This window comes from Hesperophylax consimilis, chromosome 14 (genome assembly GCF_061612785.1).
Source record: "Hesperophylax consimilis isolate HC1 chromosome 14, BYU_Hcon_1.0, whole genome shotgun sequence".
In the NCBI taxonomy this organism is placed as follows: domain Eukaryota; kingdom Metazoa; phylum Arthropoda; class Insecta; order Trichoptera; family Limnephilidae; genus Hesperophylax; species Hesperophylax consimilis.
In genome coordinates this window covers 7,654,735-7,682,204 of record NC_142849.1, presented here as the reverse complement: position 1 = coordinate 7,682,204, position 27,470 = coordinate 7,654,735, and the positions used below count along the sequence as shown (strand labels likewise).

The 27,470-nt window shown below is 33.3% G+C and overlaps 2 protein-coding genes across 2 annotated transcripts; one reads left to right on the top strand and one right to left on the bottom strand.

Annotated features, from left to right (window-relative positions):
- Positions 1–3,689: 3,689 nt before the first annotated feature.
- mRpL1 (mitochondrial ribosomal protein L1) lies at positions 3,690–13,468 on the bottom strand. The gene is made up of 8 exons (XM_089639202.1): positions 13,358–13,468; positions 13,169–13,233; positions 12,936–13,063; positions 12,084–12,297; positions 8,226–8,393; positions 6,330–6,563; positions 5,876–5,973; positions 3,690–3,935 (listed from the first exon to the last, which is right to left on the bottom strand). The coding sequence occupies exons 1-8, from the start codon at positions 13,374–13,376 to the stop codon at positions 3,782–3,784; spliced, it is 1,080 nt and encodes a 359-aa protein (XP_089495328.1). The 5' UTR covers positions 13,377–13,468; the 3' UTR covers positions 3,690–3,781.
- A 907-nt stretch (positions 13,469–14,375) lies between these two features.
- On the top strand, positions 14,376–16,281 carry Bet5 (blocked early in transport 5). The gene is made up of 2 exons (XM_089639201.1): positions 14,376–14,589; positions 15,837–16,281. The coding sequence occupies exons 1-2, from the start codon at positions 14,491–14,493 to the stop codon at positions 16,173–16,175; spliced, it is 438 nt and encodes a 145-aa protein (XP_089495327.1). The 5' UTR covers positions 14,376–14,490; the 3' UTR covers positions 16,176–16,281.
- Positions 16,282–27,470: the final 11,189 nt, after the last annotated feature.

Here is a 27,470-nt window from a genome sequence, read left to right as displayed (position 1 = left end):
TAAATATACCATTAGGAACTCATTTAAGTTGGTAGATGCACTTAAGGACTTGGTTATCCCTAATAATGCTAAATTAATTTCTTTTGATGTCGTTAATTTGTTTCCAAATGTTCCAACAACTGATTGTAAAGAAATAATTACAGATATTCTAAATTCCTCTAATTTGGATAAAGATTTGATTGATGACCTATCTCGTCTATTAAATATGTGCCTTAACCAAAACTATTTCCAATATAACAACAGTGTCTACCAACAGAATCAAGGGTTACCCATGGGTAGTCCAACGAGTCCCCTATTAGCAGACATTTTTTTGAATAACCTAGAAAATAAGATTTTTAATTGTAAATCGGAACTTTTAAAGAATGTTCTTACCTGGAAGAGATACGTTGATGATATCTTCGGTATTTGGACTGGGACAGAGCGGCAACTAACTAAATTCCTTCTTCTTATAAATTCATTCCATAAAAATATCCAATTCACTTTAGAGATAGGCAGTAATGCATCGATTAATTTTTTAGATTTAACGCTAACTTCAGTAAATAATAAAATTGATTTTAACATTTATCGTAAATCCACATACACGGATACAACCATACATAGCATGTCAAACCATCCGGTAACACATAAACATTCTGCCTATCATTCGATGGTACACCGACTAGTAAAAATCCCCTTATCATCTGTTAATTTCACAATTGAACTATCTAAAATTAAACAAATTGCTCTTAATAATGGTTACTCCACACACTTAATTGATAAAATCCTGAATAAGAAACTTAAGCTCATTTCAACTAATAATTTTTTATTTGGTACAGCCGAAACTAATAATAAAATCACAAATCCCTTTCAATGGCGTAGAATCTTATATATATCCAATTTTTCTTCAGTTAGTATAAAAAAATTACCTTCCCACATTAAACCAGCGTTCTATACTGATAACACCTTAGGTAAATTATTAAAAAACACTAAAGATAAAGATCATAAATTGAGCCACTCAGGCATTTACCAACTATGTTGCAATGACTGTTCATCATTCTACATAGGTAAGACAACCAGAAATATAAATATTAGAATCATGGAACATTTAAATAACAATAATTTTTCAGAGTTTGCCAATCATCTTATTTCCACCAATCATACTTTTAATAAGGACACAGGGGTTAAAATTCTTCACCGTAATAATAAAAGCAAAAGATTGGATAACTTAGAAGCTCTTGAAATCAAAAAATCCCTAAATAATAACGCTAGTATATTGAATAACCAAATTAATTTATCGTTTAGTCACATTCTAGATATATTTCCAGTAAACCGCTCTGTTATTGCTGGAATTCCCCCAATTACCCGTCCCCCTTTGTTAACCTCCCACTCAAACACCTAAATTATATTTTTTGTGTATATATCTGCCAATATTTTGTATCATAGGTTAGTTTTAATATTCTCCTGATGAAGGAAGGGTGCTTCCGAAACCGGTAGAGTACAATTAAAATTAAAGTGGTCTAAAACAAATTTATATCTTTTATTGTAAAAACTTTATTAACTGGGTTAAGTAGGTTAGGTTAGGTTAAAACAAAAAAAAATTTCATCGTTTCTAATGACTTTATATCACTTTTTAAAAGTGTGTTGAATTGTCACTGTGTTGAGTTATCATGGAACCGGTACTAATCCCTGCTACTAACCTATACTACTATATATACTAAGTGAGTGGTTTATTTATGGCACAGCCCATATTAATACAAAGGCAGGCATCAGACAGGCCAATGAAGTTTGTTGATTCAAAGAAGATTTTCAATGTTATTATTTGAATATGTTTATCAATTCCACCAGCAGTAAGGAAATATGGAGCTTACACGTAACAAATCAGATAGTGGAAGTGATATCGAAGCGCGACCAAGTAAAAGAAGGCGAGTTGTTTTTTCTGAAAGTGTGTTCAGATAAAAAACAACAAAAAAGGACCATATATTTTTGTAAAACTTGTGACAATAAACCTGCTATGTGAGTTGGAGTGTGTTATGAAAAATATCATACCTTAAAAATGTATTAAGTGATTAATTTTAATATGACATTAGACATTTATAGTGTTAAGTTATACAATATATATATTTTTTAATTTTTTCAAATGTGTGTAAAACTGTTTATACTTGGCTCTTCAAAAACACCGCGTATCTGTTGAGATTCTTCTACCTACTGGTCCGCCTTCTAATTTTACCAGCTCCGCCTCCTGGGACGATCTATCTTTTGTTTTCGGTGCCATTTTCAAGTAAGTAACACCAACTAATCCAAAACTAGAGCCAATGAATTCTTTAGGAGGGTAGGTATTCCCGGAATACAAAGACCTAGTAAACCATTGATTTACAACCTTAGCCGGACAAGCAATAGGGTGCTCACGAAAACATCCTTACAAATATATTTCAAACAAAAAAGACACCTCTTTTACGAAATAAGTACCTTTGTAAGAAATATATTACTCATAATTTAAATGGTTTACTAATTATCTTGACTTTAAATAATTGTGTTTTGTGACTTTCTTCGAATAATGTCGTTCTAATATATTATCCCGCTGCAATGGTCACCATATAGGAGAAACAGGTTGTCCAAAAAGAATGAGTAAAATAATGTATTTTTTTAATCTTCTAAGGAAAGTATGTTTATTTTTTTCAACCCCAGAGTAGACTACTGGTCATTAGTGAATCCAATAGGAGTGCAAAGTGTTAATATTTTCTCACCATAATTATTTATTTATGATAATATGGGTTCCATGATGTTTCATCAAAATTTCAAAGACGCTAAAAAGTGATGAAACAAAAACTAGGTTAAATAGTTGCCTATGTAACCTAGTTTTTGTTTTATCACTTTTCATGACTTTATATCACTTTTTGTAGGTGTGTTGAACTGTCATGTTTGTGAGATACCCAGTCACCGATAATATGTATATAATAATTCAGTGGAACAATAATCAAAAGTAAAATTTGCTTTTAAATTGCTTAGCTGTTATTTACTAGTACAAAGTTCTGTGAACAGTAGTAGACCTTGCATCCAAAAAGTATGTTTCTAATTTTCGCATATTCAAATCAAAACTGAAATTATTAATATTCATTAATTGAAATTATTATTATACATATTCAATTCAAATTTCCTCTGAAATCAAGGTTCATAGAAAACATATAAACAAGGTTGTCTCACACAGGCACTTTTCGGCAAAAAAATGTATCAGGCCGCTCGCAAGCTCATGTCCAGTAGCTCCAAGTCTAGTTGAAGTCTGAAATGAACGATCTCTTTCACTTTTCGCTAGGTATATAATATTATTTTTTGGTTAACCTACTTTAATTTCCTCGCACTTATGTTTGGCCTGATCAAGTGAAACGAATATGTATGTATGGTAAGAATATTAATTTTTGAATCTTGATTTTTAACAGTTTGAAAATGGTCTTGAAAGCCGAAACAGCTGTAACAATAACAAAAACCAAAAAATACTTGCAGAACTATATTATTAAATTTGATTTGAATTAAATTTAAAAAAAAATTTAATGGAGTTCTACGAATTAAACACAAAAACAATAAATAAATTGAATTTATGTCAAATACAGTTCTCACCCATAAAATCAAAATGCAAGATTTACCCCCTCCTTATTAAAGCTGTTATTTGGAGTGGCAATATTTATGAAATATCTCATTTTTAAGAACTATCAAATTGAAACACAGGGTAGGTTATTTTAACTATGTCTATATTTTATTCTTATTACAATAAAAATGAATGCAGCTCGTTCCTAGTTTTGGCCCCGATCTACATGGCACTCTTTTCCAATTCTGCCTTTTCATCGTCCTCAGAGTCGCTGTCTTCAACTTTAGTATCAGCGTTTTCTCTCACTCCGGAGTCAATATACACAAATGGATTAATTTTGTATTGCTGGGTGCAGGGTTCACTCGACAAAAATACTCTGAAAATAAATAATAATAATTAATCTACCTAGATTATAATAAGGAAGTTGAGTCCATTTTTTTTATTTTTTTTTATCAATGTTCGCATTCAAACTTAAATACTGGTATTTTTTTTTTTTTTTTTAAAGTTTGTTTTCATAGTTAAATTAATTCTCAAAGTTTAAATTTTATTAAGCCCGCCAAAACGAGCGGAATCCGAGCGGTAACAGGCGGGGTGTAGTGTGACGTCATTAGAACTGTGAAAACCACGTCGCTTAAGCATTATGTATGGAAAAAAATTTAATTCTTCAACAAGGAATTCCAGTAATTTTTTTACCAATGTTAACCGTCTATTATAATTGATGTTATTAAAAAAAAAAGAAAATTGATTAAGATTTCATAGTTAAATTAATATTTTAAGTTAGAATATTTGCTTTTCACGCCCGATACGGTACTTGTACGGTATCGCCGTCGCTACTTGTTGACGTTCCCCGCGCGAATTCAGGACCACCGCGCAGAAAAGTAAAGACCAAAAGTAAAATAACGGTTTACAGCCCAGTTCACTGTGAGACTTTTCTGAGCGGCCGGCGGCCTGAAGTGTATCACATGCTATGTGACATGTATAATAATAAAAACATCTAAGTTATGCAATAAACAACATATTATTATAAAGCACTATACGAATATGTATCTTTAGAAATCCATTTCATATAATAATAATAACAAATACGTACATATATTTGACAAACCCAAATAAACCTTTGGCCTATACACCTCTCTCATCTAAATCGACCATCTCTCATGTAATAGAAAGAGATGCACCATAGGTGTTCCGTTGTACGTACAAGTCACGACACATGTGACGACAGAATTCTTTCGACCAATCGTGGAGCGTATACAGTCTTTTGCTATTGAATGCTTTTTCAAGAACGTTTAACTAATTCTAAGAATAATAATATAGAAATATATTTATAAATTTAGAATCGATATTTTTTGATCTACATGAACATATTTTTTATAAGTCAAAATATTTTTCACTCAACTTCCTTATTATGTAGGTACACAAGAGAGCTACACATATTATTGTGTTAGTCGTCTTTGACTCCCATAGAAATCCACATAACCAAGGATCATTTATAATCAAGTCTGATAAATAAATAAATACAAGGGCTGTTCGGAAAGTAACCGCTGTTTTGCTATAGATAAAAAAACCCACATAAATACAATTTTTTTATTACTTGCCCCTTAAAACTACTTAGCTTTCCACTATTTTTAAACACAGTCGCCACTTAAATTGCAAACTCTTTCTGATTAACACTCGGCTGTTGAGGATTCATCATCTCCGTAGATCCTGAACTTGGCTCCATCTGTTCACTCCTATGAAGAAGTGGCTTGAGGACCGGCACTTCGATGACATGACGATCTTCAAAATACAGGTTGGCTACATTCCTCGGTGGTCGAGTTTTATGCAGAAGGAATTGGCAAATTGGTGACACACTATGACAAGTGCTTGAATTTAAATGGTGAATTTGTTGAAAAATAGTGGAAATCTGTGGTTTTAACCCCTCAAGCTAATTTGTTCGCATTTGGGAACAGTTCATATAGTCTCATAGAATTCGTTTGCTCCCTTACTGTCATGGTGAGAAATATGATCTAAACTGTGTTAGAAAGAGAAAACACTATGCTTTATATTCAAATCTAGAAGTTAACCTACACTACGATGCATTTTAAAAGACATTAAAAAGCTTATATTGACCCCATAGCAACCAACTTTTATAAATTTGACCACAAAAATATCGAACTCTATTTACTCGAAAACGAAAGCTCAAATCAAAAAAGTTGTACAGCAAAATCGACTCCAAATGTGGTGTAGATTCACCAGTTTCCCGCTTATGTCACTAGTTTCCAGACACCATGAATTTTAAACTCTTTTTGGATTGAAAAACAATGTCCTTAGTACCTTTTTATAAACAAACCATCTCGCTTTGGTCTCATAGAATCAACATCTTTTAGTAAAGACACCAAGTTTTCCTCCAACTGTTGTGTCTCCATTGTCAACTAGAAACAAGACAAGTCGTTAAGTAGTTTGTTCAATATTTTTCAACTGTTCAATAGGAAGAATAAACTGAGCGTAAAAGAACCAAGTAGTAATTAATAAAAAAATTGAGTATAAGTTGTCACAAATGAAGTGGCTTGGACGTCATATCATAAGATACAAGACTGACTTCCGCTTCAAATACTGAGTGCCATCCCAGAGGAAAGATGTACAATAGGCTGCTCTGGGCAAGCTTGAACTCCAGGAGGCGCCTTGTCGAGGCAGTGGGTCGCCGACCAGAATAAGACAAGGTGAAGTTAAAATAAGACTGAAAATAATTATCAGGAAAAATTTATAAAAATAATTTAATACAACATACTCTTCCGATGGCCGTGCTGATGGTACCAAAGGTTTGGTCGTATTCGTGTTTGGTTGCTTTGTATTCGACACCGTCAATATGCTTTCGCAAAATTTTTAAAAGGTCTGCGTCTATAGATCCGTTTCTAGGATTTGGAAATTTCTTCTTCAGGATTCCTCTGACAGGAACGATGTCCAGTAAGATGTTGGGGTGTGCAAGGACATAGTCATAGTCCGTGATATTGAGATCACCACTCTGAAACACAAAAATTTAAAGATAAAACCACAGGACATAATTTCTTTATGTAGGTAATTGAAGCCAGTGGAAGTATGGGGTCCTCATTTCGGGGGTTATTGTGAGGCTGAAGGAGAAGAGAATGGTTAGGAAGTACCTGACTATCAAATTTGATCACTAAACATAGCTAAAACCATTCGAGTGGTGTTTAAACCATTAAATACTGAGAGTATCTTCCACAAACTATTGCTTTGTAAGAAGTACTAAATGTTTCTGTGAACAGCAGACCTCGAGCCCAAAAAGTATATTTTTTTTCATTTTCTCTTATTTAATAAATCAAAACCAAAATTTTATGTGAAATCATAAGATATCACGAAAATCATAAGAATTTGTAAGTACTTAATTATAAACCATGTATTTTACTTAACATTTTTTTTAAAATTTCTAATACGGAATTATACAATTTGTCGAAAGAAAGGTCACTACCTCAATGACAATTCTTTTTTTCAAACTTTCTTCAGACAGGTAGGTACCATAATAACATAGTCAAATTAAGGTTTGCTTGAATAATAAAGTGCAAACGCAAATCAGTCAACTATATATTATCAGTCGTAATTATCAAAGTTATTAGGCATAATACCATTCTATTCATAAGTTATCACAGAACCTAAACTATGCACTTACATCAGATATCAGACAGAAGAGTGTTATCTAATAATTTTATATACTTAATCAAAACTATAATTTTTCCCAAAATTGTTATGAGATGTCTTACTGACAGCCCTGTTTCAATAGAGCTAACTCTTAGTTCTCAGCAAATTCAACCAAATCCAATATTGAAGGTAACAATAACCTCAATACTAAACTACTGTACGGATTGAAAATAAAAATGCTATTGTACCTATGTATACCAGATGTTATTCTTGTTTAATTTTCAACATAATTTCTCAGTAATTATTCTGTTTAACATAATACTGTTTCGCTCCTGTGAACCACTGTAAACATAACTCATGTATATTGTAAAAGCCTTTTACGGCGTCTAAATAAATAAATAAATAAATATCTAATCAAAGTTAATCATCTAGTCAACGTAAGGCTTGCTTGAATAATAAAGTGCAAACGCAAATCAGTCAACTATGTATCTAATCAAAGTTAATCATCTAGTCAACGTAAGGCTTGCTTGAATAATAAAGTGCAAACGCAAATCAGTCAACTATGTATCTAAACAAAGTTAATCATCTAGTCAACGTAAGGCTTGCTTGAATAATAAAGTGCAAACGCAAATCAGTCAACTATGTATCTAATCAAAGTTAATCATCTAGTCAACGTAAGGTTTGCTTGAATAATAAAGTGGATGAAGCAGATTTTCGAGACCGGAAAAGTAACATACAAACAAATTTACAGATAGGTGAATGCCAAACGGTCGAGTTTTTTAATTTTATTATTATTGAAAGTTTAGATATACATATTATATAGACATATTATATAGATATAAAATTATGGCATAGTGTGTAGCAAAAAATCCAACAAAGGCAAAGCCAAAATTAAGGTGTAGATTTTATTTGAAGATAAATAATATAAAATTAAGTTATGAAAAGAGAAACAAAATTCAAACATGCGATCTCTTAATCCAGAGCCAAGGAACTTAATGAAATTTAGTGCAATTGGTGTGAATTAGCTAACCTGTATTTTCTTCACCAACTCCACGCCACCTACAAGAAGGGCACCGGCATCAATAAGGGCATGGTGCTTCTCCTGCTCCTTGCAGAGCACCAGAATGCTTCTTTTCTCCTTGCGTTCGAATCCGTGTGGGACCAAACAAATTCGGCTGAAGTTGTCCACAAACTTTGTCTGGAAGAATAAAATATATTATTTAAGCGTACATGAAATATTTATAATCAATTTATTTATATTATACAGGGTGTAACAGCACATACCTGAAGGATTTTAACTGGCGATTCCTAAGCATATTTGGAGTAAAAAATGTATATGTCATTTTGCTCTCCGATGATATTGTTTTTCAATTAAAAACAACAATAATTTTTTTTCATCAAATTGCGCAACTGAGTAGTTGGGTACAGCCTAAAGTGTCATAATACGCACTACGTTTCGTTTCAGACGTACCGTAACATAGGAGAGAGAGCACTTAACACTTGGTCCCGTCGCAAGCGTAACAGTGGGAAAGTGTGATAGAAACATATTTTTTGTGTTTATTGAAAAATAATATCATACGACAGCAAAATGACATCTACGTTTTTTACTCCAAATATGCTCAGGAATCGCTTGTTCAAACCCTTCAGTTAAGAGCTGTTATACCCTGTATAACTATTTGCGGTACATTATAATAAGTATAAAAATAACTACATAATAATTTGAAGTACCCAAACCCCAAATGAACCAGGCAACTTTGTATCAACGTGGGAACTCTTCCCATTGCGACAGACATAGTAAAAACCATCATAACATTTGTTATCAAGATAAATAAATAAAGAAAATAAAATCAATATTAATAGAAACTCACTGAGGGATCTGTAGTTATCGTGGTGTATAAATGAAAAGATCTCTCACTCAGGTATAACGTTTATTGATAAGTTGTCAGCTGATTTTACAATCACAATATTTCACGTTTGTTATGTACAAATACTATGAATGCGCGCGCTACTAAGCCGTAGTAATCGCAGGTAGGTGCAGCCGACGATAGTAATTACTGAACACTGATAATATGCTCGCTGCGTCGGGCCTATTTATACTAGACGGCCGACGGTAGCAGTAGGTAGATGGATGGCAACTAAATTCTAGGCGCTCGCACAGACTGTGTGTTTCGGGAACTTTCGACAGCGTGGCAATTATGCATAGGCGGAAGACTCGAACCTTCTGGCGAGTTCTCGTAGTATCCCAGACTGAGTGCGCGATAGTATTGTTGCGAGTAGGCAAGTAGGTCTTGTAGTACGTAGGTTGTTTACGTTGCGGTTTGGACTGCAGGTACATAATTCGGGAGTAGGTCGAGCGGTTTATTATTAATTATTTAATGTAGATTTTTCTCGACGCTACAGATCTATTAAAACTATTGCAAGGACACTAACACCTCAGGAGACACATAGTCGTTGGGAGTTACTGGTTGTAAACACATGCGTGTGAAGGTACCCTAACGCCGGTGTCGTTCCCAAAAACATTTTGTGTCAGGATTTTTTCAAAGACAAACTCACGCTCATGTGAAGCCGATTGTAAAGGGCTTTGGTTTCAATTTCACGTCTCAATGGAAAGAAGACTCAAATCTAGAAGATACATTGAGAATATAAGAGACATATCCAAATGCCAAATGATAACCCAGGTGAATTTTGTTTGAGGGATTGGGCAAGGGAATAAAGCAAAGAAAGAGAGATTGAAAAATGTGCCTATTGCCTGAATGCAAACTATGTACCTATCTCCACGGTAAGTTGTTAAGTTGAACCCAAAAATAAACTAACATATGTACTATAATGCTTTAATAATTTTATTACATCTTCTCCCATTCGAAACCTTTCAAGTAAATTATATCCATATTTGTTTGTTTTTTATTTGCTCTACTATACACTTATAATTGTATGCATATACCTACTAACTACTTTTTATACATAACACTATGTTCCATCTCAGATCTTATTATTTCTTATTCATGTCGATATTGCTAAATTCTATTAGTTTTTGCTTTTTACAGGTGCAACTCTTATTTTGTTATTTTTTTTTTATTTTTTTTTATTTTTATTTTTATTTTTTTTTTTAAAATCTCTGTTATAATGTTCTTTACCTCACGAGTAAGTTACACTCTAATTTATATTGGTTTATCGATTTGTTAAACTCACAATTAATACTGGGTTTAAACACACCCACTTACTTACTTTTTATGTTGAACTTTCTTTTACTTACTATTTCATGCTTGGGTATATTTTATATTGAATCCATCTTATTAGTGTTTTGCTAATTTGCACAAAATTTTATTATATGTGTTGCTATCATACAATTAACTCCATTTATCTTCTTATGTTCAATTATTGTAATCAATGTAAATGTATATTTTCATGTAAAAGCCCATTAGGGCGTAAATAAAATAATAAATAAATAAATAAATAAATAATTAAGTCAAAATCCAGCTCTAAAATGAACATTGTACGAATTTGACAATGACACATTGGGAAGGTTAACCCATACTGCGTCAAAGTGAGTGTGTACTGACACTGCCACGAGGGCACATTTAATACCGGTCAGTGGCTGAGTTGACATCGCGTTTGGGTCCCACCCAGGCGTAGTGTGTTCAATTCCTTGGCTGGCTAAGTCTTCCATCACAACACAAGCAACATTTTCCACTTTCTGTGGTGGTAGTAGATTTTCAAATATTGTTAGGTTATTCGTAACCCGGGAAAGATTGTCTTAATAAAAAAATAAAATTGATAGACGTACAATATTACTTTTTAAATTTGTCATTAGACGAATTTTAAGTGATTGTTATTGGTTTGAATTCATGTCAATAAACTCGTCCATGCTTTAACTATTGACAAATAAATCTGAATGTTGTTTTAGAACAATGTTAACCCATCCCGTATACCTACCCGCCGCTAAGATTGGGCGGATGCATTTCTTTTGCAGCGGTATATTGAGTCGCTAAAACTCACCCTACGTACTTGGGTAGATTATAATAAATTTTTTATGAAATCTATATAAAAGTAGGAAAAGTGATTCCTTTGAGGTGCAAAAAGAATCAGTAAGAATGCAATAAGAATCAGTCCTAAGTATGCACAGATGTAACAAATAAAAATTAGTATGCCGATGGGTTAATGTAAAAAAAAATTATTTTACAAAAGTCAGACGTAAACATTACAGTGGGAGGTGCTTACGTCCTACTTAGTCTGCCGTTAGCAGCGTCTCCAATTACAAAGAACCGATTTCGTAACGTAGAAACGTAGTCATAATATTATGAAGTATTATATAAACATACTTTTAAATCAGTTTTTTATTCACTTTACAAAAAAAAAAATTTGTTAATAAATCTTTCTAACGTGGAAATCTTTAAAACTAACTGAACTACACATAGTACAACGTTTTAAGCATATATGTAAATATATCATGGAAATTTTTCCCTCTTAACCCCCAAGTGTTGTATTTGCACAAATGTGACATTGGCGATTTGGATTTGACAATTAATTTACTTGTAGTAAAATACGAATAAAAGTTTTATTGAATTACACATGACTAAATCTTATAAGAATAATGAAATATTTCTTAGTTCACAGAATTGACTAGTACACTATAACATAAAATGTCTATATTGTAAAATAATATTTCGGGATAAATTTAGACAGATGTTGCTAGAGATACGATTGGAGATTTTCCACATGTGGAATTTGGCCCTGTAACCTGCATGTAAACAATACAGCAAGGATTCAAACCTAGAAACAACTAAAGTCGGCTGCCGTGAGAGGCAAGCGCGTTGAAATGACTTAGATGCATCTTGCCGGCTGGGCTTCAAGTGTGAGCCAGAACCTTCCCAACTCTGTCAGTTCTTACCTTTTTGGCCAATGCCATATTTAGTTCAATGGAAACATTCAACAAGGAATTAGGTAGATTGAACATTGTTGGATGGTGGCTTTCTTTGAAACAGTTGATAGCTTCCGCGGCAGAGTAAACCTTCCATTGGTAATATTTAAGGGGCCAAACATCATCCGGTGACACAAGCTTGCGAGAGTCCTCTATGGGCCTTATTATCCTTGTATTTTGAACTCTGTAAAAATAAGATTTACAAATGCATTAGTACACTTGACGTTTGAGAAGGAGAACCCTTGATAAAATGCTCAAATGCTAGCGGTAAGCAAATAGGTGTAACAAGTTGCCAAGTAAAAATAATATATATTATATTTGCGGCAAGTTCCAGAGTGGAAGACAATCTCAGTATCGCCCTAGTTTAAGACCACCATTCAGAATTGAAACATTGCATGAAATGGCTTTAGCCTTGTTTTGTGACCAGATCTGAATAGCCAGGTACTCCCCCACCTTCCTTATCCTTATCTCCTTCCCCTTCTACCACCTTCAGCCTCACAACATACCCCAATTGGGGATGCCAATGTCTCACTGGCTCTAGACGGTTGGGACTCTTGTGCGGTGTTCACATTTAAAAAATGGTAAAGATTTCCCTAACCGCTGCACTTTTAATAGGCACAAATTATGGAAATACACTTCCATTCAATTACTTAATTAACACAAATTAAGTACAAATATCCTATGTTGTAGGTACATGTAAATAGAATGAAATGCAATTTCCATAATCTGTACCTAAAAGTACGGTCGTTGGGTAAATAATTACTCCAATCATTCATAAGAATTAGATTAAGTAAACAAGGTAAAAACATTTTTTGAACGCACTTTTTATTTCTTTGATTGTGCGGGATGAATCCAACTTTTTTGATTTCAACTTTCACTTTCTTCTTTTTAGCTTTCTCCCTTGTTCCCTTTCTGGCAGCGAAATCGACAGCTGAGATATTAAGTAACCTCTAAGGAAAAATAAATCAAATGTAGTAAATAAACACTATAATTTTTTAGAAAAATTTACAGTACTATCAAAAATTACAATTAATTTTTTTTTTATTGTAGCGCACCTGGCATGTTAATTGTGGTGTTGAAGAAACAGCAAAAGCCGATCTCAGTAATGACGGAAATGTTGCTGAAAAATAAACTTATTACTATTAAATTCGACACCCTAGGGCTAATGATTTCAGTGTCTAATTGTGTGATTTAATGCAGTATAATAAATAATGCGGATTAATATACAGATTTTAATCAATTACCTAGTAATACTGAAGTCATTTCTGTTTTTATTCAGTCAAATAGACTTTTTTATTTTTTCAGGAAAAGCAAGAGGTTATGTATGTTTTTGACGTTCTGTTTCTTAAATAATTATATGGCTGTTGGCGATGCTGGCAGCATTGGCTACCAAATAATAACGGTTTGGTACCTACGTGACGATTTTTTGTCGGCGGATCATCTTGCATGCTATTTCCATTTAGGTGATTATTGCAAATTATTTTTTTACGTAGGTAGGTAATCTACTCTACAAATATTTCTGTTGGCCAAACCCAAAGTTCGTAGAAAATTTATTGTTTTATCACAGTATATCTCATTTGTTTTACAGCTTACGAAACCATGTATTCACCTATTAATAATTTGTTGAGTTTAAGAATTGAACTTATTGCATTACAAAATCCATTTGAAAAACAACTATAGTTGAAAGCCGTCTACTTTTGTCGTTGAAAGTTGAGTCATTGTTCGAGTTTTACGCCGAATCTACATGTGTGAACTCAATATGTTTCAACCCACTTGAGATTTTTAGTTCCTTTCGTCCCCTGACGAAAGAAAACGTTTCTATTTAGAAACATGGCATCTTCGAGAAAAAATGTCTGTAGTTGTGGGATGACATAATATTCATTAAGGACCTCTATCAGAGCGATGCCTGTCTTTGGGATCAAAACTAAGAAATATTAAAAAACATGAATGCAAAGTAAAAAATTTCCAAGGAAGTAATTCTCTATTTTTTTTCGTGTTCTCTGATGCGTTTGCTTTACGAGTGTTCCAAGTATTTGTATAGAGAAAACACTTCTCATTAAGCGTCTTGCACGTCTTGCGTGCTTGCGAGCAGATAGTTGATTTATGCTTGCGAGTATTGCGTACACGGTACGCGCAAGACACGCAATACTCGCAAAACGCGCGATACTTAATAACAAATACTAAGTACGAAAGTATCTTTGACATATTATAATAGTGTATACGCTCTATCTCTAGTTCATTCAATTTATGATCTATGGTCAATATTGTCAAGATCGAGTGATCGCAGCTGTCATATTATTATTGTCGAAATAAGTATTCGGTTTCGTTTACAATCATAACCGATAATACTTAGTAATTAATTAATACATTATTTAAAATGACCATTTACAACTTGTACATTTTTGATCGTTACGGAACGCTTTTATACTATGCTGAATGGAATCGAATTAAAGAATCTGGAATACCAAGAGAGGAGGTAATGAAATATCAAATGAAGTAGTTAGTTAAAAAAATTATTATTGCTTTTTATTTGTACATGTTCAAAAGTAGAGCTTTTGTTTGGTAAATATGCATCTGTCCAACTAATATAATAATGTAGCAACAACGTTTTTATTAGTATGCGGAATACCTTGTATTTGTAAATGTGTCTGAAACTGCCCCAACCTGCTTATTGTTTTGCTTCCTTTGGTGGTTGCCAAAAATCTTGGACACTTGTACCCTTGACAATGCAACCCCGAATAAATGTTTTTGCTGTTTGTTTGTAAATTGAACCACAAAAATATTTTCATGTATTTTTTAAATCAAAATTGATCAAAATATAAATTATAAAGCGCAAAATACCGCCACCAAATACTAAATAAATTCAATTTTCTGCTATTGAATGGAATGTCAAAGTTAACATGCAAACTAGCTCCCTCTAGCGGCTAGAGTTGTTGATGTTGCCACTAGTTCACTGGAGTTGGACGCATTATTAATATTATGGCGTATTTGCCGATACACAGTGATTTTTCTATTAAATTATTAAAATATTAAGCGTGTCCCTATTTTCTGTATTTTTACCACTGTTATGAATTATTTATTTAGATTAATTAATGTAAGTATGTTTTATTTGTGTTTACCAGCACTTTTCAAGTATTATTATTGAACAATAAAGAGTTTTGTGTGCTAAAAGAGTACGATAAATTTCGACATAATTATTTTTATTTATCAAGATACTCAGTAAAATTTTACTATTCCGTTGCATTCTTAATATGAATAGATTATTCAAATAACACTTCAAAAGTGAATTGTTCAAAGCAAAGTTAGGACGGGTTGTTTCACAGAATTTGAACAATTCATTAAATTTCAAGTTAATTTTCAAGTTCTACGAAGGTTCTATTCATGTTCTATTTTACATCATTATTGACCGGTTGCTTCACAAAACTGAAATAGTAACAAAATATGGACAGAACCTTCACCGAACTTGAAATCAATTTTGAAATTTGATGGATTGTTCAAATTCTATGAAATATTCTACAAAATTTAAAAGTGTTATTTATAAAATTTAAATTATTTATAGTAAAAACTTGGTTTTTTTGTAATACTTCTCATCTCACTTTTTTCCACTTATCATATTCGGGTCGGAATTCCATCGCTTCGAGTGTCCATTTTTTAGGCTATGTCCCATCTCGGTCTATTGCAAGTCCGCCCTCTCTATTTAATAAATAAAATGAATATTTTCAGGAAGCAAAGCTGATGTATGGAATGCTGTTCTCCATCAAGTCTTTTGTGGCCAAAATATCGCCGTTAGACCCAAAGGAAGGATTCCTCAACTACAAAACCAACAAATATACCCTCAACTACATGGAGACTCCTTCAGGACTGAAGTTTGTTTTAAACACGGATAACCAAGCCAATGGCGTCAGAGATTTATTGCAAAAGATCTACAGTCAAGTTTACGTAGAGTACGTTGTAAAGAATCCACTGTGCAATACTCTAGAACCAATCAAAAGTGAATTGTTCAAAGCAAAGTTAGATTCTTTCATTAAACAGACACCAATATTTGCTTTAAGGGCAGCATGATAAAGAGTTAATAAATAAACATAAGTGAATTTTACGATAATATGTACCTCTTATATTATATTTATCTAAATATGTAAGCTAAGAAACTTAAAATACAAATCATTATGTAATAAAAAATAATGGATTATTTATATTCTGCCGTCTTTTGTGAATAATCTCTTCAAAGATCTCCTCCCGGAAGAAGGTTAGAGCAGGACTGGAGAGGAATGGCGAGCGAAAAGCCTCAGCCAGTGGAGAACATTTGTGGAGACCAAATCCCATCCCGGGACGTAGGGCTGTGATGATGATGAGACATTTGAACTAATAAGCTGAATTTTTTTTTCATACAGCTTAACAATTATATCTTTGCAGGCGGACGACAGAAGAGGAACTAACGAAACCATGTTTTTTGTTTGTCAGAAAATGAAACATTATTCTTTTTTTTGAATATTTTTATTTTTTATTTATTAACCAATATACATATAATACATAATTAAACAATATATATAATATATAATATTAGTGGTAACAATACCTTCAATACCAATAACAATCTCATTCATGGAATATTAAATGTCCCGATAATTCCAATATTCGAGGTTAACTACTACCAGTTTAAGGTTAAACGCGACATGCGTTATAATCTAGGTATTTGTAGATGGCGTTAATTTAATTATTTTATTAAAATACGCTTTTTACAAAGTATGCTTTACAATATTAAGACAAATTTTTTGTCTGCGCCCTTACGCAATATAGAGTTTGAATAAATAGTTTTTTCTGTATAAAAACCTAATTTACAACAACAACAAATAAAACTACTAAACAACTAAAACCAGATCTACAACACTCTGTTAAATTATATGAATATGTTCAAATTGTCAGACAGAAGAATTTTCACTGACTTGGTATTTCTATATAAAATTCTAAATGATTTAGTTGATAAAATGGTGTTGCTAGAATTGATAAACTTTCGGACTCCACAACGTAATACTAGAAGTCAGGATTTATTTCAGTACAGAATTTCTGGGACTAACTACTATATGTATTCCTCTTTGCCCAGAATACTAATGGAAAGAAACAATTATGCCGAGTCAGTGAACCTCTTCAATTTATCTTTAAACAAATATAAAATGTTGTTAATGAAGCAATTCAGTTATGTACAATAAATAATGTATATTTCTTAATATTCTCATCTAAAAGCCCTGAAAAAGGGCATTAATAAATAAATAAATAATAAATATATAATAAATAAATAAATAATAAAAATAAATAATTTATTTATTTTCGGGAAATCGACAGTTTACATTTAATCATTTTGTTTAAGTATTATATAGCCAAAATAAAAGCAATTATGGATTTCCTCTACTGAGACAGCATAATATGGAATAAGTAAATTATATTGTAAGAAAGGAATATGAATTAAAAAATTTAATCAAAACAAAAGATTATATGAAACGAAAAATTTACAAAACAATACATTTATAGCCTAATTCAATACATCTATAGCCTAATTCCTTCAAGAAAGGCATACAAAAACAAAATTGGATTGAATCACCGATACAATATTGTATTTGTATTCCTATCCTGAAAGAATTGAGTTTTTATATGGACAAAACTATTTATTCATATTCATATTGCGGAAGTACGAGTGCAAACACAAAATTCATTGTAATATTGTAAAGCATAACTTGCAAAAAGCGTATTATAATAAAATAATTAAATTAACACCATGTATGAACACATAGGTTATAACAAACGTTGCGTTTATCCTTAAATTGTGTTGTCAGCATTATTGAAAATAATTACCCACAAAAGATATTATTTTTAATCAGTTGCTGCGTTTTAATTCCCCTTTGTGATGTTAGTAAAAAAATTATAATTATTAATTGTTACAAAAAAGCCAACGTCTAGTGTTTTATTTTCCTCTGGCATCACCAATATTTATGGCTACGATGCTACCGACTACAATGTTAACGTTGTAAATCTGTACCAGTTTCTACTTTTTTCATACATTTCGAGAAAACTCTAGTAATCTATTCTGCTAAATTATTCTTATTATTGCACATAATGTTTAGATCAGAACATTGTAGAAAATCATTGGCAATCTTCCGTATAAATAAATATGTTTGTTTGTTCAGAATCTTAAATCTCCGAAAGTTCTTGACCGATTGCTTTGAAATTTTGACAATGCATTTATTCGAATACGCATGTGTTTTTGTATACCTATATTATATAGATGTCACCTGTGAGGTAAAAACAAGTTTTTTTTAAAAAACAGCACCATCTATTGGACGTAAAAGCAACAGGTGCTATTGTTTTTCTATCTACTTACACAGTAACGCGTGGCGGGGTACAGCTAGTAATTAATGTACAGCAAATTTAATAATATTATTAAGTTCTGCAAGTATTTTAGTTTTTTATTTGTGCTAGGCCGCTTTGAGACGACTTATTTATATAATTCCATTTACCCCCGCTCACTTATAATTTTTATGATGTCTAAAATGATTTATTACCGGCAAAACCGATTTACTCAGAAAGTAATAGTGACTATAGATTCTTTATTCTGTGGGGTACTTTGAAATCTGTTTTCCTCACATTAAATGGTAATGTTTTCTGAATTGTTTAATGACGTGACTGCTATTATTAGTTTATTTAAATATGTTATATTGTTTAGGTCTTGTGAACATACTGAGAAGAAGGGAATAAATAATTTTTCTTACTTTACTAATTAATTGTATATTAGGATCATTCATTCGTTTGTTGATTTACATTTTTTCAACTTCTTCAAAATTCGCAGCCCTTAGTGAATAATCACGTTCTGCTTGACAACCTAAACTAAACCATTAGATATAGAAAGTAAGGGTCTTAGATAAATATACTTGAACTTGAACAACAAATCAAAAAAATACCAGAAACATGGAATGAGAATGTTCTTTCTTACTGAATGAAGTGAAGATGGGTCACAACTTGTTTTATTAAGAGCAAGAGCCACGGTACCAGCTAACGACTCAAAGAGTCGACTCAATTGAACGGGAGCCGCGAGCTCAGAACGTATGACAATACTGTGCTCGTCCGATACGACTCGCTCAATACGGCCCTCCCGATATGGCTCCCACCTCCCAGTGTATGAATGGTCGTACGGCTTTTGGTATCAGTGCGCCGCCCAATACCACGAGAAAAGTAAGATGGTAAGTACTTAATAGGTGTACATATATTCAAGTCCAGATGTCAGACGCCTTTCACGTCTCTGAGTATGTAATCACAATTAATACTTGGATAATTTTAATGGCTCTGTTTTTCTAAAATAGCTCCTGATAAAAAAGAGTAAACGTTCAATTGAGCCGTGGTACAGTTTACCGGGAGTCGTACGTAATATGGCTCATCAAAAAGAGCTAACTCAATTGTACGGCTGGCTCACGAATGTCTCGTCGCTGATATGAACAGAAAGCTTTAATTTATTCGTGATTAAACTGTTTAAAAATTTTAATAAAATAAAATCACAAGATACCTTACACCTACCCTTTACCAAAATTCAAAAAAATTAATACGTTTCATACTTATAGTTACTTATAATATGGGTACTCATATAGGGCAATTCTATAAATTTAAATGCTTACCATTGCCATCAACAGGTGGCAGTAGTAACAGTTAAAAAGGGACTCTCGCATTTCTGTTTCATTTTCAGTTGGAATTTGGAATGTTGTTTTTTTCCAAAGGTATAGCCAGAGCCACCACAGCAAATGTTTAGAATGTCTAGGACGTATATGGGCTAGTTTATTTATTTTAATTACTAAATAATGAGTAATCTGAAAGTGTGTTGCCTGTTGTATGCTGATGATGTGGTGCTGATTGCTAACAGGATGGAAGATATATAGTCTCTTGTGTCTAGAATGAACGAAGTATGTATGAAGAATGTGTTAATGATGAATGTAAGTAAGTCTAAAGTCATGGTGTTTGGAAGAGAGAGTACGAAAACAATGTGCAATATAGCTGTGAATGAGGAATACTTATAGCAGGTGGATGAGTTTGTTTATTTAGAAAGTATGTTGGGAAGGGTGACAGAGATATTGAAATAAGGGTAAATGCAGGTAACTCCATTAATAGAGGACAGAACGCAGTTGGCGCTAAAAAAAATTGTCCAAAAAACCGAAGCCAACATTCCACAATGGAGTGCTGTTACCTACCATGATGTATGGAAGTGATGCACGGAACTGGCAGAGAAAGGATGAAAGTAGACTAAATGCTATGGAAATGAGATCCCTGAGGCGAATGTGTAGTAAAACCATGTATGATTGTGTGAGAAATGTGGAGATCCGCAAAGAGTGCAAGGCTGATATAAGCGTAATGAGTAACATTAAGAAAGGGACGCTTAGATGGTTTGGGTATGTAGAGCGAATTAACGAAGAAAGGAGTGTAAGGAGAATATATGATGCAAATGTGAATGGTAGCAGAAGTAGGGGACGCCCGAGGAAGACATGGCACGACCAAGTGAATCAGATACTTGAGTCAGGCCATGTCAAGAGTCAGAATAATAATAATCGTCTCAGACAAGTATGTATGAGACGATGTATGAATGTGAATGAGGCAAGGAGTGTGTGCCAAGACCGAGTTTTTTTTGGCGGTCGGTCCTCTCTGCCTACTCCTGTGAAGAAACGGCGTGATGGTTAGTTAGTAAAGAAACCGAATTTTTATGATTTTATAGGAAAAAATAAAAATAAAATTATAAAGGCTTTTTGATTGATGTAAATTTAAATTACAAAATTACCAATTTAAATTATTATTTCCACAAAATAACGCTTCTTTTTATATTTTAATATATTGACATAGTAGGTTGGGTAAGATTATTTCTTTAATAATTACTAATATAACTCACAAAAAAATGCCAAAAGAAGCCTCAAAAATCACGGAAACTCAAATTATTTAATGGCCCATAAATATTTCATAATTTAAAACATAAATAGATAAAATAGCACATATACGTACTATGTAATTCGCCATAACTTTAGATTAAAATAATAAATATTCAGTTTTGATGGGTATTTTGGCCTCCAATCCAAATTTAAGTTTTGTATGAAAGAGGCCGCGCAGCGGTTCCTGTAACAGCCCGAAATTTCAGTGTTGCTCTAAGTTAGATATTTACATCTGTCAAGTTGCTCTCTGGTAGGAGGAGCTCGGAGCTCTGCATAGCTCTGACACAGCAACCAAAAAAGCCATTATTAGGCTTATTAGGTCCATGCTCTGACAACTAAAAAGTATTGATACCGGCTATGAGAATTATTTATTTATCTGACTTTTTGAAAATAAAAACTTTTTTTTTTCTGAACTGAAATTATGTTAATACCTTCACTAGGTAGGACGTTAATGAATGACAATTTTTTACCAGACTTGGTAGATAATTTTCAAAAGAGAATTCCCAAAGTTGATTCCTTCATTTCCAATATCTACCGATTTATAACAAGTTTCTTTTAACTCTGTAAATTTTTCTCTTTAAATTTTTAAGTTAAAAAAAAGATGTTTTTGAAGATAATATATATGCAATTTTTCTGTCAGTTCTAATGTATTTAATTTTTTTAAGACAAACAATCCCTGGTTACGAATAACCTGAAAATATTTGAAAACCTACTACTATCACCACTGTAAGCGAAAAATGTTGCTTGTGTTGTGATGGAGGACTTAGCCAGCCGAGGAATTCAACACACTACGTCTGGGTGGAACCCAAATGCGATGTCAACTCAGCCACCGACTGGTAAAATTTGTACGTAATATTAACTCTAAAAAAGATTAAGTTTTGCAATAATTTTTTGGTTCAACCAAATAAAATAAAAGTTCAGGAATTTTTCTCTAATCCAATTCCAATTCTATTCTATCCAACATTTTCAGAAAAGTTTATGAATACATAAATATGTAATAAAAATCGAATATGCAGTTAAAATTTTTTTTAATTCGGTTTTTATGTGAAGGCTATCATTGGAAGTGAATACAATTCATTGCACCAATCCACACACAGTGATGTTTCGAAGTCATTGCTCGACATATTTGTACCTACCTACACTTTTGAGCAACACCTTAATAAAAGTTATTTTATGATTATGGGCATCCTGTATTGTCGTGGATATCTTGTGACTTTAAGTTTTCAGTCTGGGTGAATTGACGAGGATTTAAAATTTATTGACCTTTAAGTAAACAGCATCACCTGCTGCGTACAGGATAATAGTACCTAATTATGGTACATTTTAATCGAAAATCCCGCGGAAGGACTGAAAAAGAGGAGAATTTAATGGTTAGGCAGTTGCTTTATCTTGGCCTATTTATGAGTAGGTAAACTAACACCGCCAAGAAGTCCGTTTTTGGAACTAATCAAAAACAGTAATTTCTGTCGTCTGTGGTTACATGAACTCAATTTGCTTTAAATTTAAGCCCCGCATACCCAATATATACCAATTCATAACAAGTTTCTCGTTAACTCTTTAAGTTTTTAAGTTCAGTTATTTTTGAATATAATATCTATACATTTGTTATGGCGAAACGTTAATTATATGAAATTCCCTTGATAGATGAAAATCGCAAAGTAAGCTCCGAAAATTATTAAAAACACATTTTTTCTATTATTTAATTATTGTTATTTAATATGTTATAGGCATGAAAAAATTCACAGTGTATCTTTCAATGCAACTAAAGTATTTTAGAGAGATTTTTGCTCTAGTTAAAGCGAGTCGTGTTTTATTGAATATTTTAACCATTTTCGCTTAATTTTTATGGTTTTTTAATATAAGCGCGCTCCGTCTAACATTGGTATTTAATTACTACGGGGCTTTAAGGGTGAATTTAAAAATTGGAACTGATTGTGTGAAAATTTCAGACAAGCGATAAATAACCTACCTACAGTATAATATTTTAGGAGAAAATTATTTTTACTGCCATTTTCAAAATTGGAACTGATTGTCCAGAAGTCAAAGCATCCCGTGATTTTTCACGAGTCTGCGCTAGTATTAAATATTATCAGTATGGTCAGGGATTCGGAATCGTTATCTAGTTAGTAGGTATCTGGGGCACCATTATCAAAAAACAAACATCCGAAAGACATGTCATTCAAAATAGAGCCGTAAGGAATATACGAGTTGTATCGAACATGAAAACACGAATTTATTGCATTTAATATTATAAAATTTACGAGTTGAAAAATGCACCAAAATAATCGGTTACTAGGCGAATCGAGCCGGAGAAAAATCAAAATATTGACAAACCAGTCGCTGTGCGAAATTATTATTCTCACCTAGAAACACCTGCGTCTGAAACGTAAACAAGTTGTGGTAAAGATATTGACGTCACAAGAGGGCTTGCTAGAGAAATTATAAATAGCTAAAAACACTACAATATTCGTCAGTCAAATTTAAAAAATTAACACGAGTGGACGGAACACCTCCAGTTAAAACGCGATCTGTTAATTATAATTATAAATTCCTGAGTGTTAACTGAAATCTGTAGTCGCTTCTGTTCCTCCATCACGGAACAATCATTTTAAAGATTACAACTATTTCTAACGAGCTGTTTACGGCCGGCACTCTATCAGCTGAGCCAGACGCATCTGTCATCATTACAATAATGGGGCGTCTCCGTGTGCCGGCTCTTATAATCAAACGACTGAACTGCCCACTGCCGGTGATCACCTAGAGGCTGGCCAATCCCTGCTGTATTGATGCTGACAACCTAGAGGCTGATGAATTCCTCCTGGCTACCGACTGAACCAGCCACAGATGCTGACAACCTAAAGGCTGACGAATACCTGCTGGCTACCGACCGAACTGCCCACTGCCAGTGATCACCTAGAGGCTGGCTAATCCCTGCTGCATTGATGCTGATAACCTAGAGGCTGGACAATTCTTCCTGGCTACCAACTGAATTAGCCATGGATGCTGAACACCTAGAAGCCGGCCGATTCTTCCTGACTACCAACTGAATTAGCCATTGATGCTGAAAACCTAGAGGCTAGCCAATTCTTCCTGGCTACCAACTGAATTAGCCATTGGTGCTGAAAACCTAGAAGCCGGCCAATTCTTCCTGGCTACCAACTGAATTAGCCATTGATGCTGAAACCCTAGAAGCCGGCCAATTCTTCCTGGCTACCAACTGAATAAGCCATTGATGCTGAAACCCTAGAAGCCGGCCAATTCTTCCTGGCTACCAACTGAATTAGCCATTGATGCTGAAACCCTAGAAGCCGGCCAATTCTTCCTGGCTACCAACTGAATTAGCCATTGATGCTGAAAACCTAGAGGCTGGCCAATTCTTCCTGGCTACCAACTGAATTAGCCATTGATGCTGAAAACCTAGAAGCCGGCCAATTCTTCCTGGCTACCAACTGAATTAGCCATTGATGCTGAAACCCTAGAAGCCGGCCAATTCTTCCTGGCTACCAACTGAATTAGCCATTGATGCTGAAACCCTAGAAGCCGGCCAATTCTTCCTGGCTACCAACTGAATTAGCCATTGATGCTGAAACCCTAGAAGCCGGCCAATTCTTCCTGGCTACCAACTGAATTAGCCATTGATGCTGAAAACCTAGAGGCTGGCCAATTCTTCCTGGCTACCAACTGAATTAGCCATTGATGCTGAAAACCTAGAAGCCGGCCAATTCTTCCTGGCTACCAACTGAATTAGCCATTGATGCTGAACACCTAGACGCTGGCCAATTCTTCCTGGCTACCGACTAAATTAGCCATTGATGCTGACAACCTAGAAGCTGGCCAATTCCTGCTGGCTACCAATTGAACTGGCCACTGCTGCAGCAGTCGCCCACGCCATTTACTGTATCGTATGGCGTGATGATGCACAATGTGCTCCAATCTGAAATTATCGCTGAAAGGATTCCGGTTGTATCAGTTTTCTATCTGTGTTTTTTAATCCCAGTTGTATTGAAACATATATAGGTAACTATTTCTTGTAAATTGGGCTGGCTGTAAAAATAGGAAGTACTTATAAGCTACACCCCTTTGTACGTTCTGTATACCAATACAATACCTACTTGTAATTAAAATGTGAATTTTGATTCGAATCTTCTTTCTTTTATGATGGTTTGGATAGAACACCTCACGGTGTTTTACTTAAATCATTACCCAGGATGAGGACTGATGTGTGCCGGTGCTTATTATTTACAGTTTTTTCTTGTGCAGGCAAACACGTCCCGTACACAAGTATTATCATGGGATACACATGTCAAATATACTCACAGACACAAATACTTCCTTTTACGATTCTGCCAAAATATAACATCACAACTCCCATTTTACAAATAATTCAATACTCCTCACACACCAACACTAAACCAGTTTTTAATTCCGAAATACTCCAGCAAAAAATCAAATACACTTATCGTCATCTACTTACACGACTAAATTTGGACTTAACTCCTTATAATACATCGCATATAAGCAATACAACGCATTACCTAGTAACTTAAAACTTCCAGCAACGAACAAAAACACATTGGCAAAAGGTCTTAAAAGAGCTTTTATTAATGATTAACACATTCTTTCATTAGAACTCTAAAAGAACTTCTGTGTTTATTTATTTTAGTGTATTTATTAAATATTTTTCATTTAACTGTGTCAAGTCTGTCTAGTCTGTTTTATAATCTACTTACACTGTTCGTTGAACTCCCTTTTAAATTCGTTTTCTTATGTAAAATAAGTTTATTTTATTTTATTAATGTTGTCTTTCCCGAAATGAGTTTTTTTTACAACTCACTGGGAATAATATATAATATTTTAATAATATATAATATTTTAATAATATATAATATTTTAATAATATATAATATTTTAATAATATATTATTTTGTAATGTATTATCATTAAATAAATAAAAATAAATAGTTCTAAGAAAGTTTTGCAACAATCTTCAGGTTACGAAAGTATATAAAGCTGTAAAATGGTGAAATTATTACGTGTAAAAATGAAAAACATAAAATAATTTATTATTTACAAACTATTTTTGTTGAATTGTACTGAGGCAGGTTTAACCAACAATTTTCTACAGACACCTCAAGTTTTACGTGGTCGCAAAGTATATACATAACTAGGCCACGTTTTGATTCGAACACAGAGACAATATTACAAAATATACATATTTTTTCTTAAGAAGAAAATACTTTGTGATGTGACACTATAATTTAAAACAAAATATTAATTTAGTGATACACCACAAGTTCTTTTATTATTTAAAAAAATGGATACATAGGTAAGTATCCCAGCCTAGTTTTGCTTTATACTTACTAAGATTACGTGCGTCAGTCGTATTACCATTCTGCCCACAGACATAGGAATTAATAGACGAGAAGATAATGGCGAGGGGTAAAATCAACTGTTGAAGAACGAAGGGCGTAAGGCTGACTGTGATTCGTCAATAAATCAATCTGACAGTAAATAGGCATCTCGCATTATAATATCACCATTTACTTCTTAAAAGTAAAATCTGCTTTTGAATGAATAGACATTTTTACATGGGAGCGCAAATTACTCGCCACGTTGTGAACAAATTTGCGAAGTCCGAATTCGGCAAAAAAATTCGGTTGTATTTTCAGAGTCGAATATTTGGTTTAAGTATTTAGTTAAGACACTTTTATAAATGTTCATAATTTACTTCCCAGCAACCAACCAGCTTTGTGTTTCGCGTCCAGACGTTTCTCGATGTGATAGTATAATATGTTTCTAAAACTGATCTATATTATACGATGTGAATATGCTTAAAATAAAGTAAAATAATGCTTATATATGGAATGTAATACGACAATTGGGTTTATTCTCTTTTTCACATCTATTTTTACAAGTTTTCATAGTACAAGTCAACATTTTGCCGTGTTATTTCGTAAAATGAACCGATGATGCCTCAACCATAGTTCGCACAAGAATGATGACGTCACGTTTTCAAATTTCACTTGAGGCCATACGCGAGCCCAGCCGGCTCCAATGGAACCGGTATGGGGAGTCGGGATAATACGCTTTTAATCACTTAGGGCAGGTCTACTAATATTCATATGTCTATGATTCTGCCATATGTTGTAGAAGAGCGCGCTTTGTACCGACTCTTCTTCAACCTGACGAAATGAAATGAATTACTAATGCAAGCAATAATAAGGAACTCCAGTAAAAAAAACATTTCTTTAAAAAAAAACAAAAAAAAGAAGTATATATATTTGTACAACATTAGTATAGTATAGTATAGTATAGTACGACAGAAGGATAGTACGACATAGTACGATAGTACATTAGGATAGTACGACAGAATTTCCTGATTCTGAAATGTTCTAGCATCACAACC

Excerpts from the sequence above, each read along its gene's own strand:
- mRpL1 (XM_089639202.1), bottom strand. Across the intron at positions 6,564-8,225 it reads AGTTGGTGAAGAAAATACAG|AGTGGTGATCTCAATATCAC; the intron begins GTTAGCTAATTC and ends TTTGTGTTTCAG. Across the intron at positions 5,974-6,329 it reads TCAGCACGGCCATCGGAAGA|TTGACAATGGAGACACAACA; the intron begins GTATGTTGTATT and ends TCTTGTTTCTAG.
- Bet5 (XM_089639201.1), top strand. The coding sequence starts at position 14,491 with ATGACCATTTACAACTTGTACATTTTTGATCGTTACGGAACGCTTTTA. Across the intron at positions 14,590-15,836 it reads CTGGAATACCAAGAGAGGAG|GAAGCAAAGCTGATGTATGG; the intron begins GTAATGAAATAT and ends GAATATTTTCAG.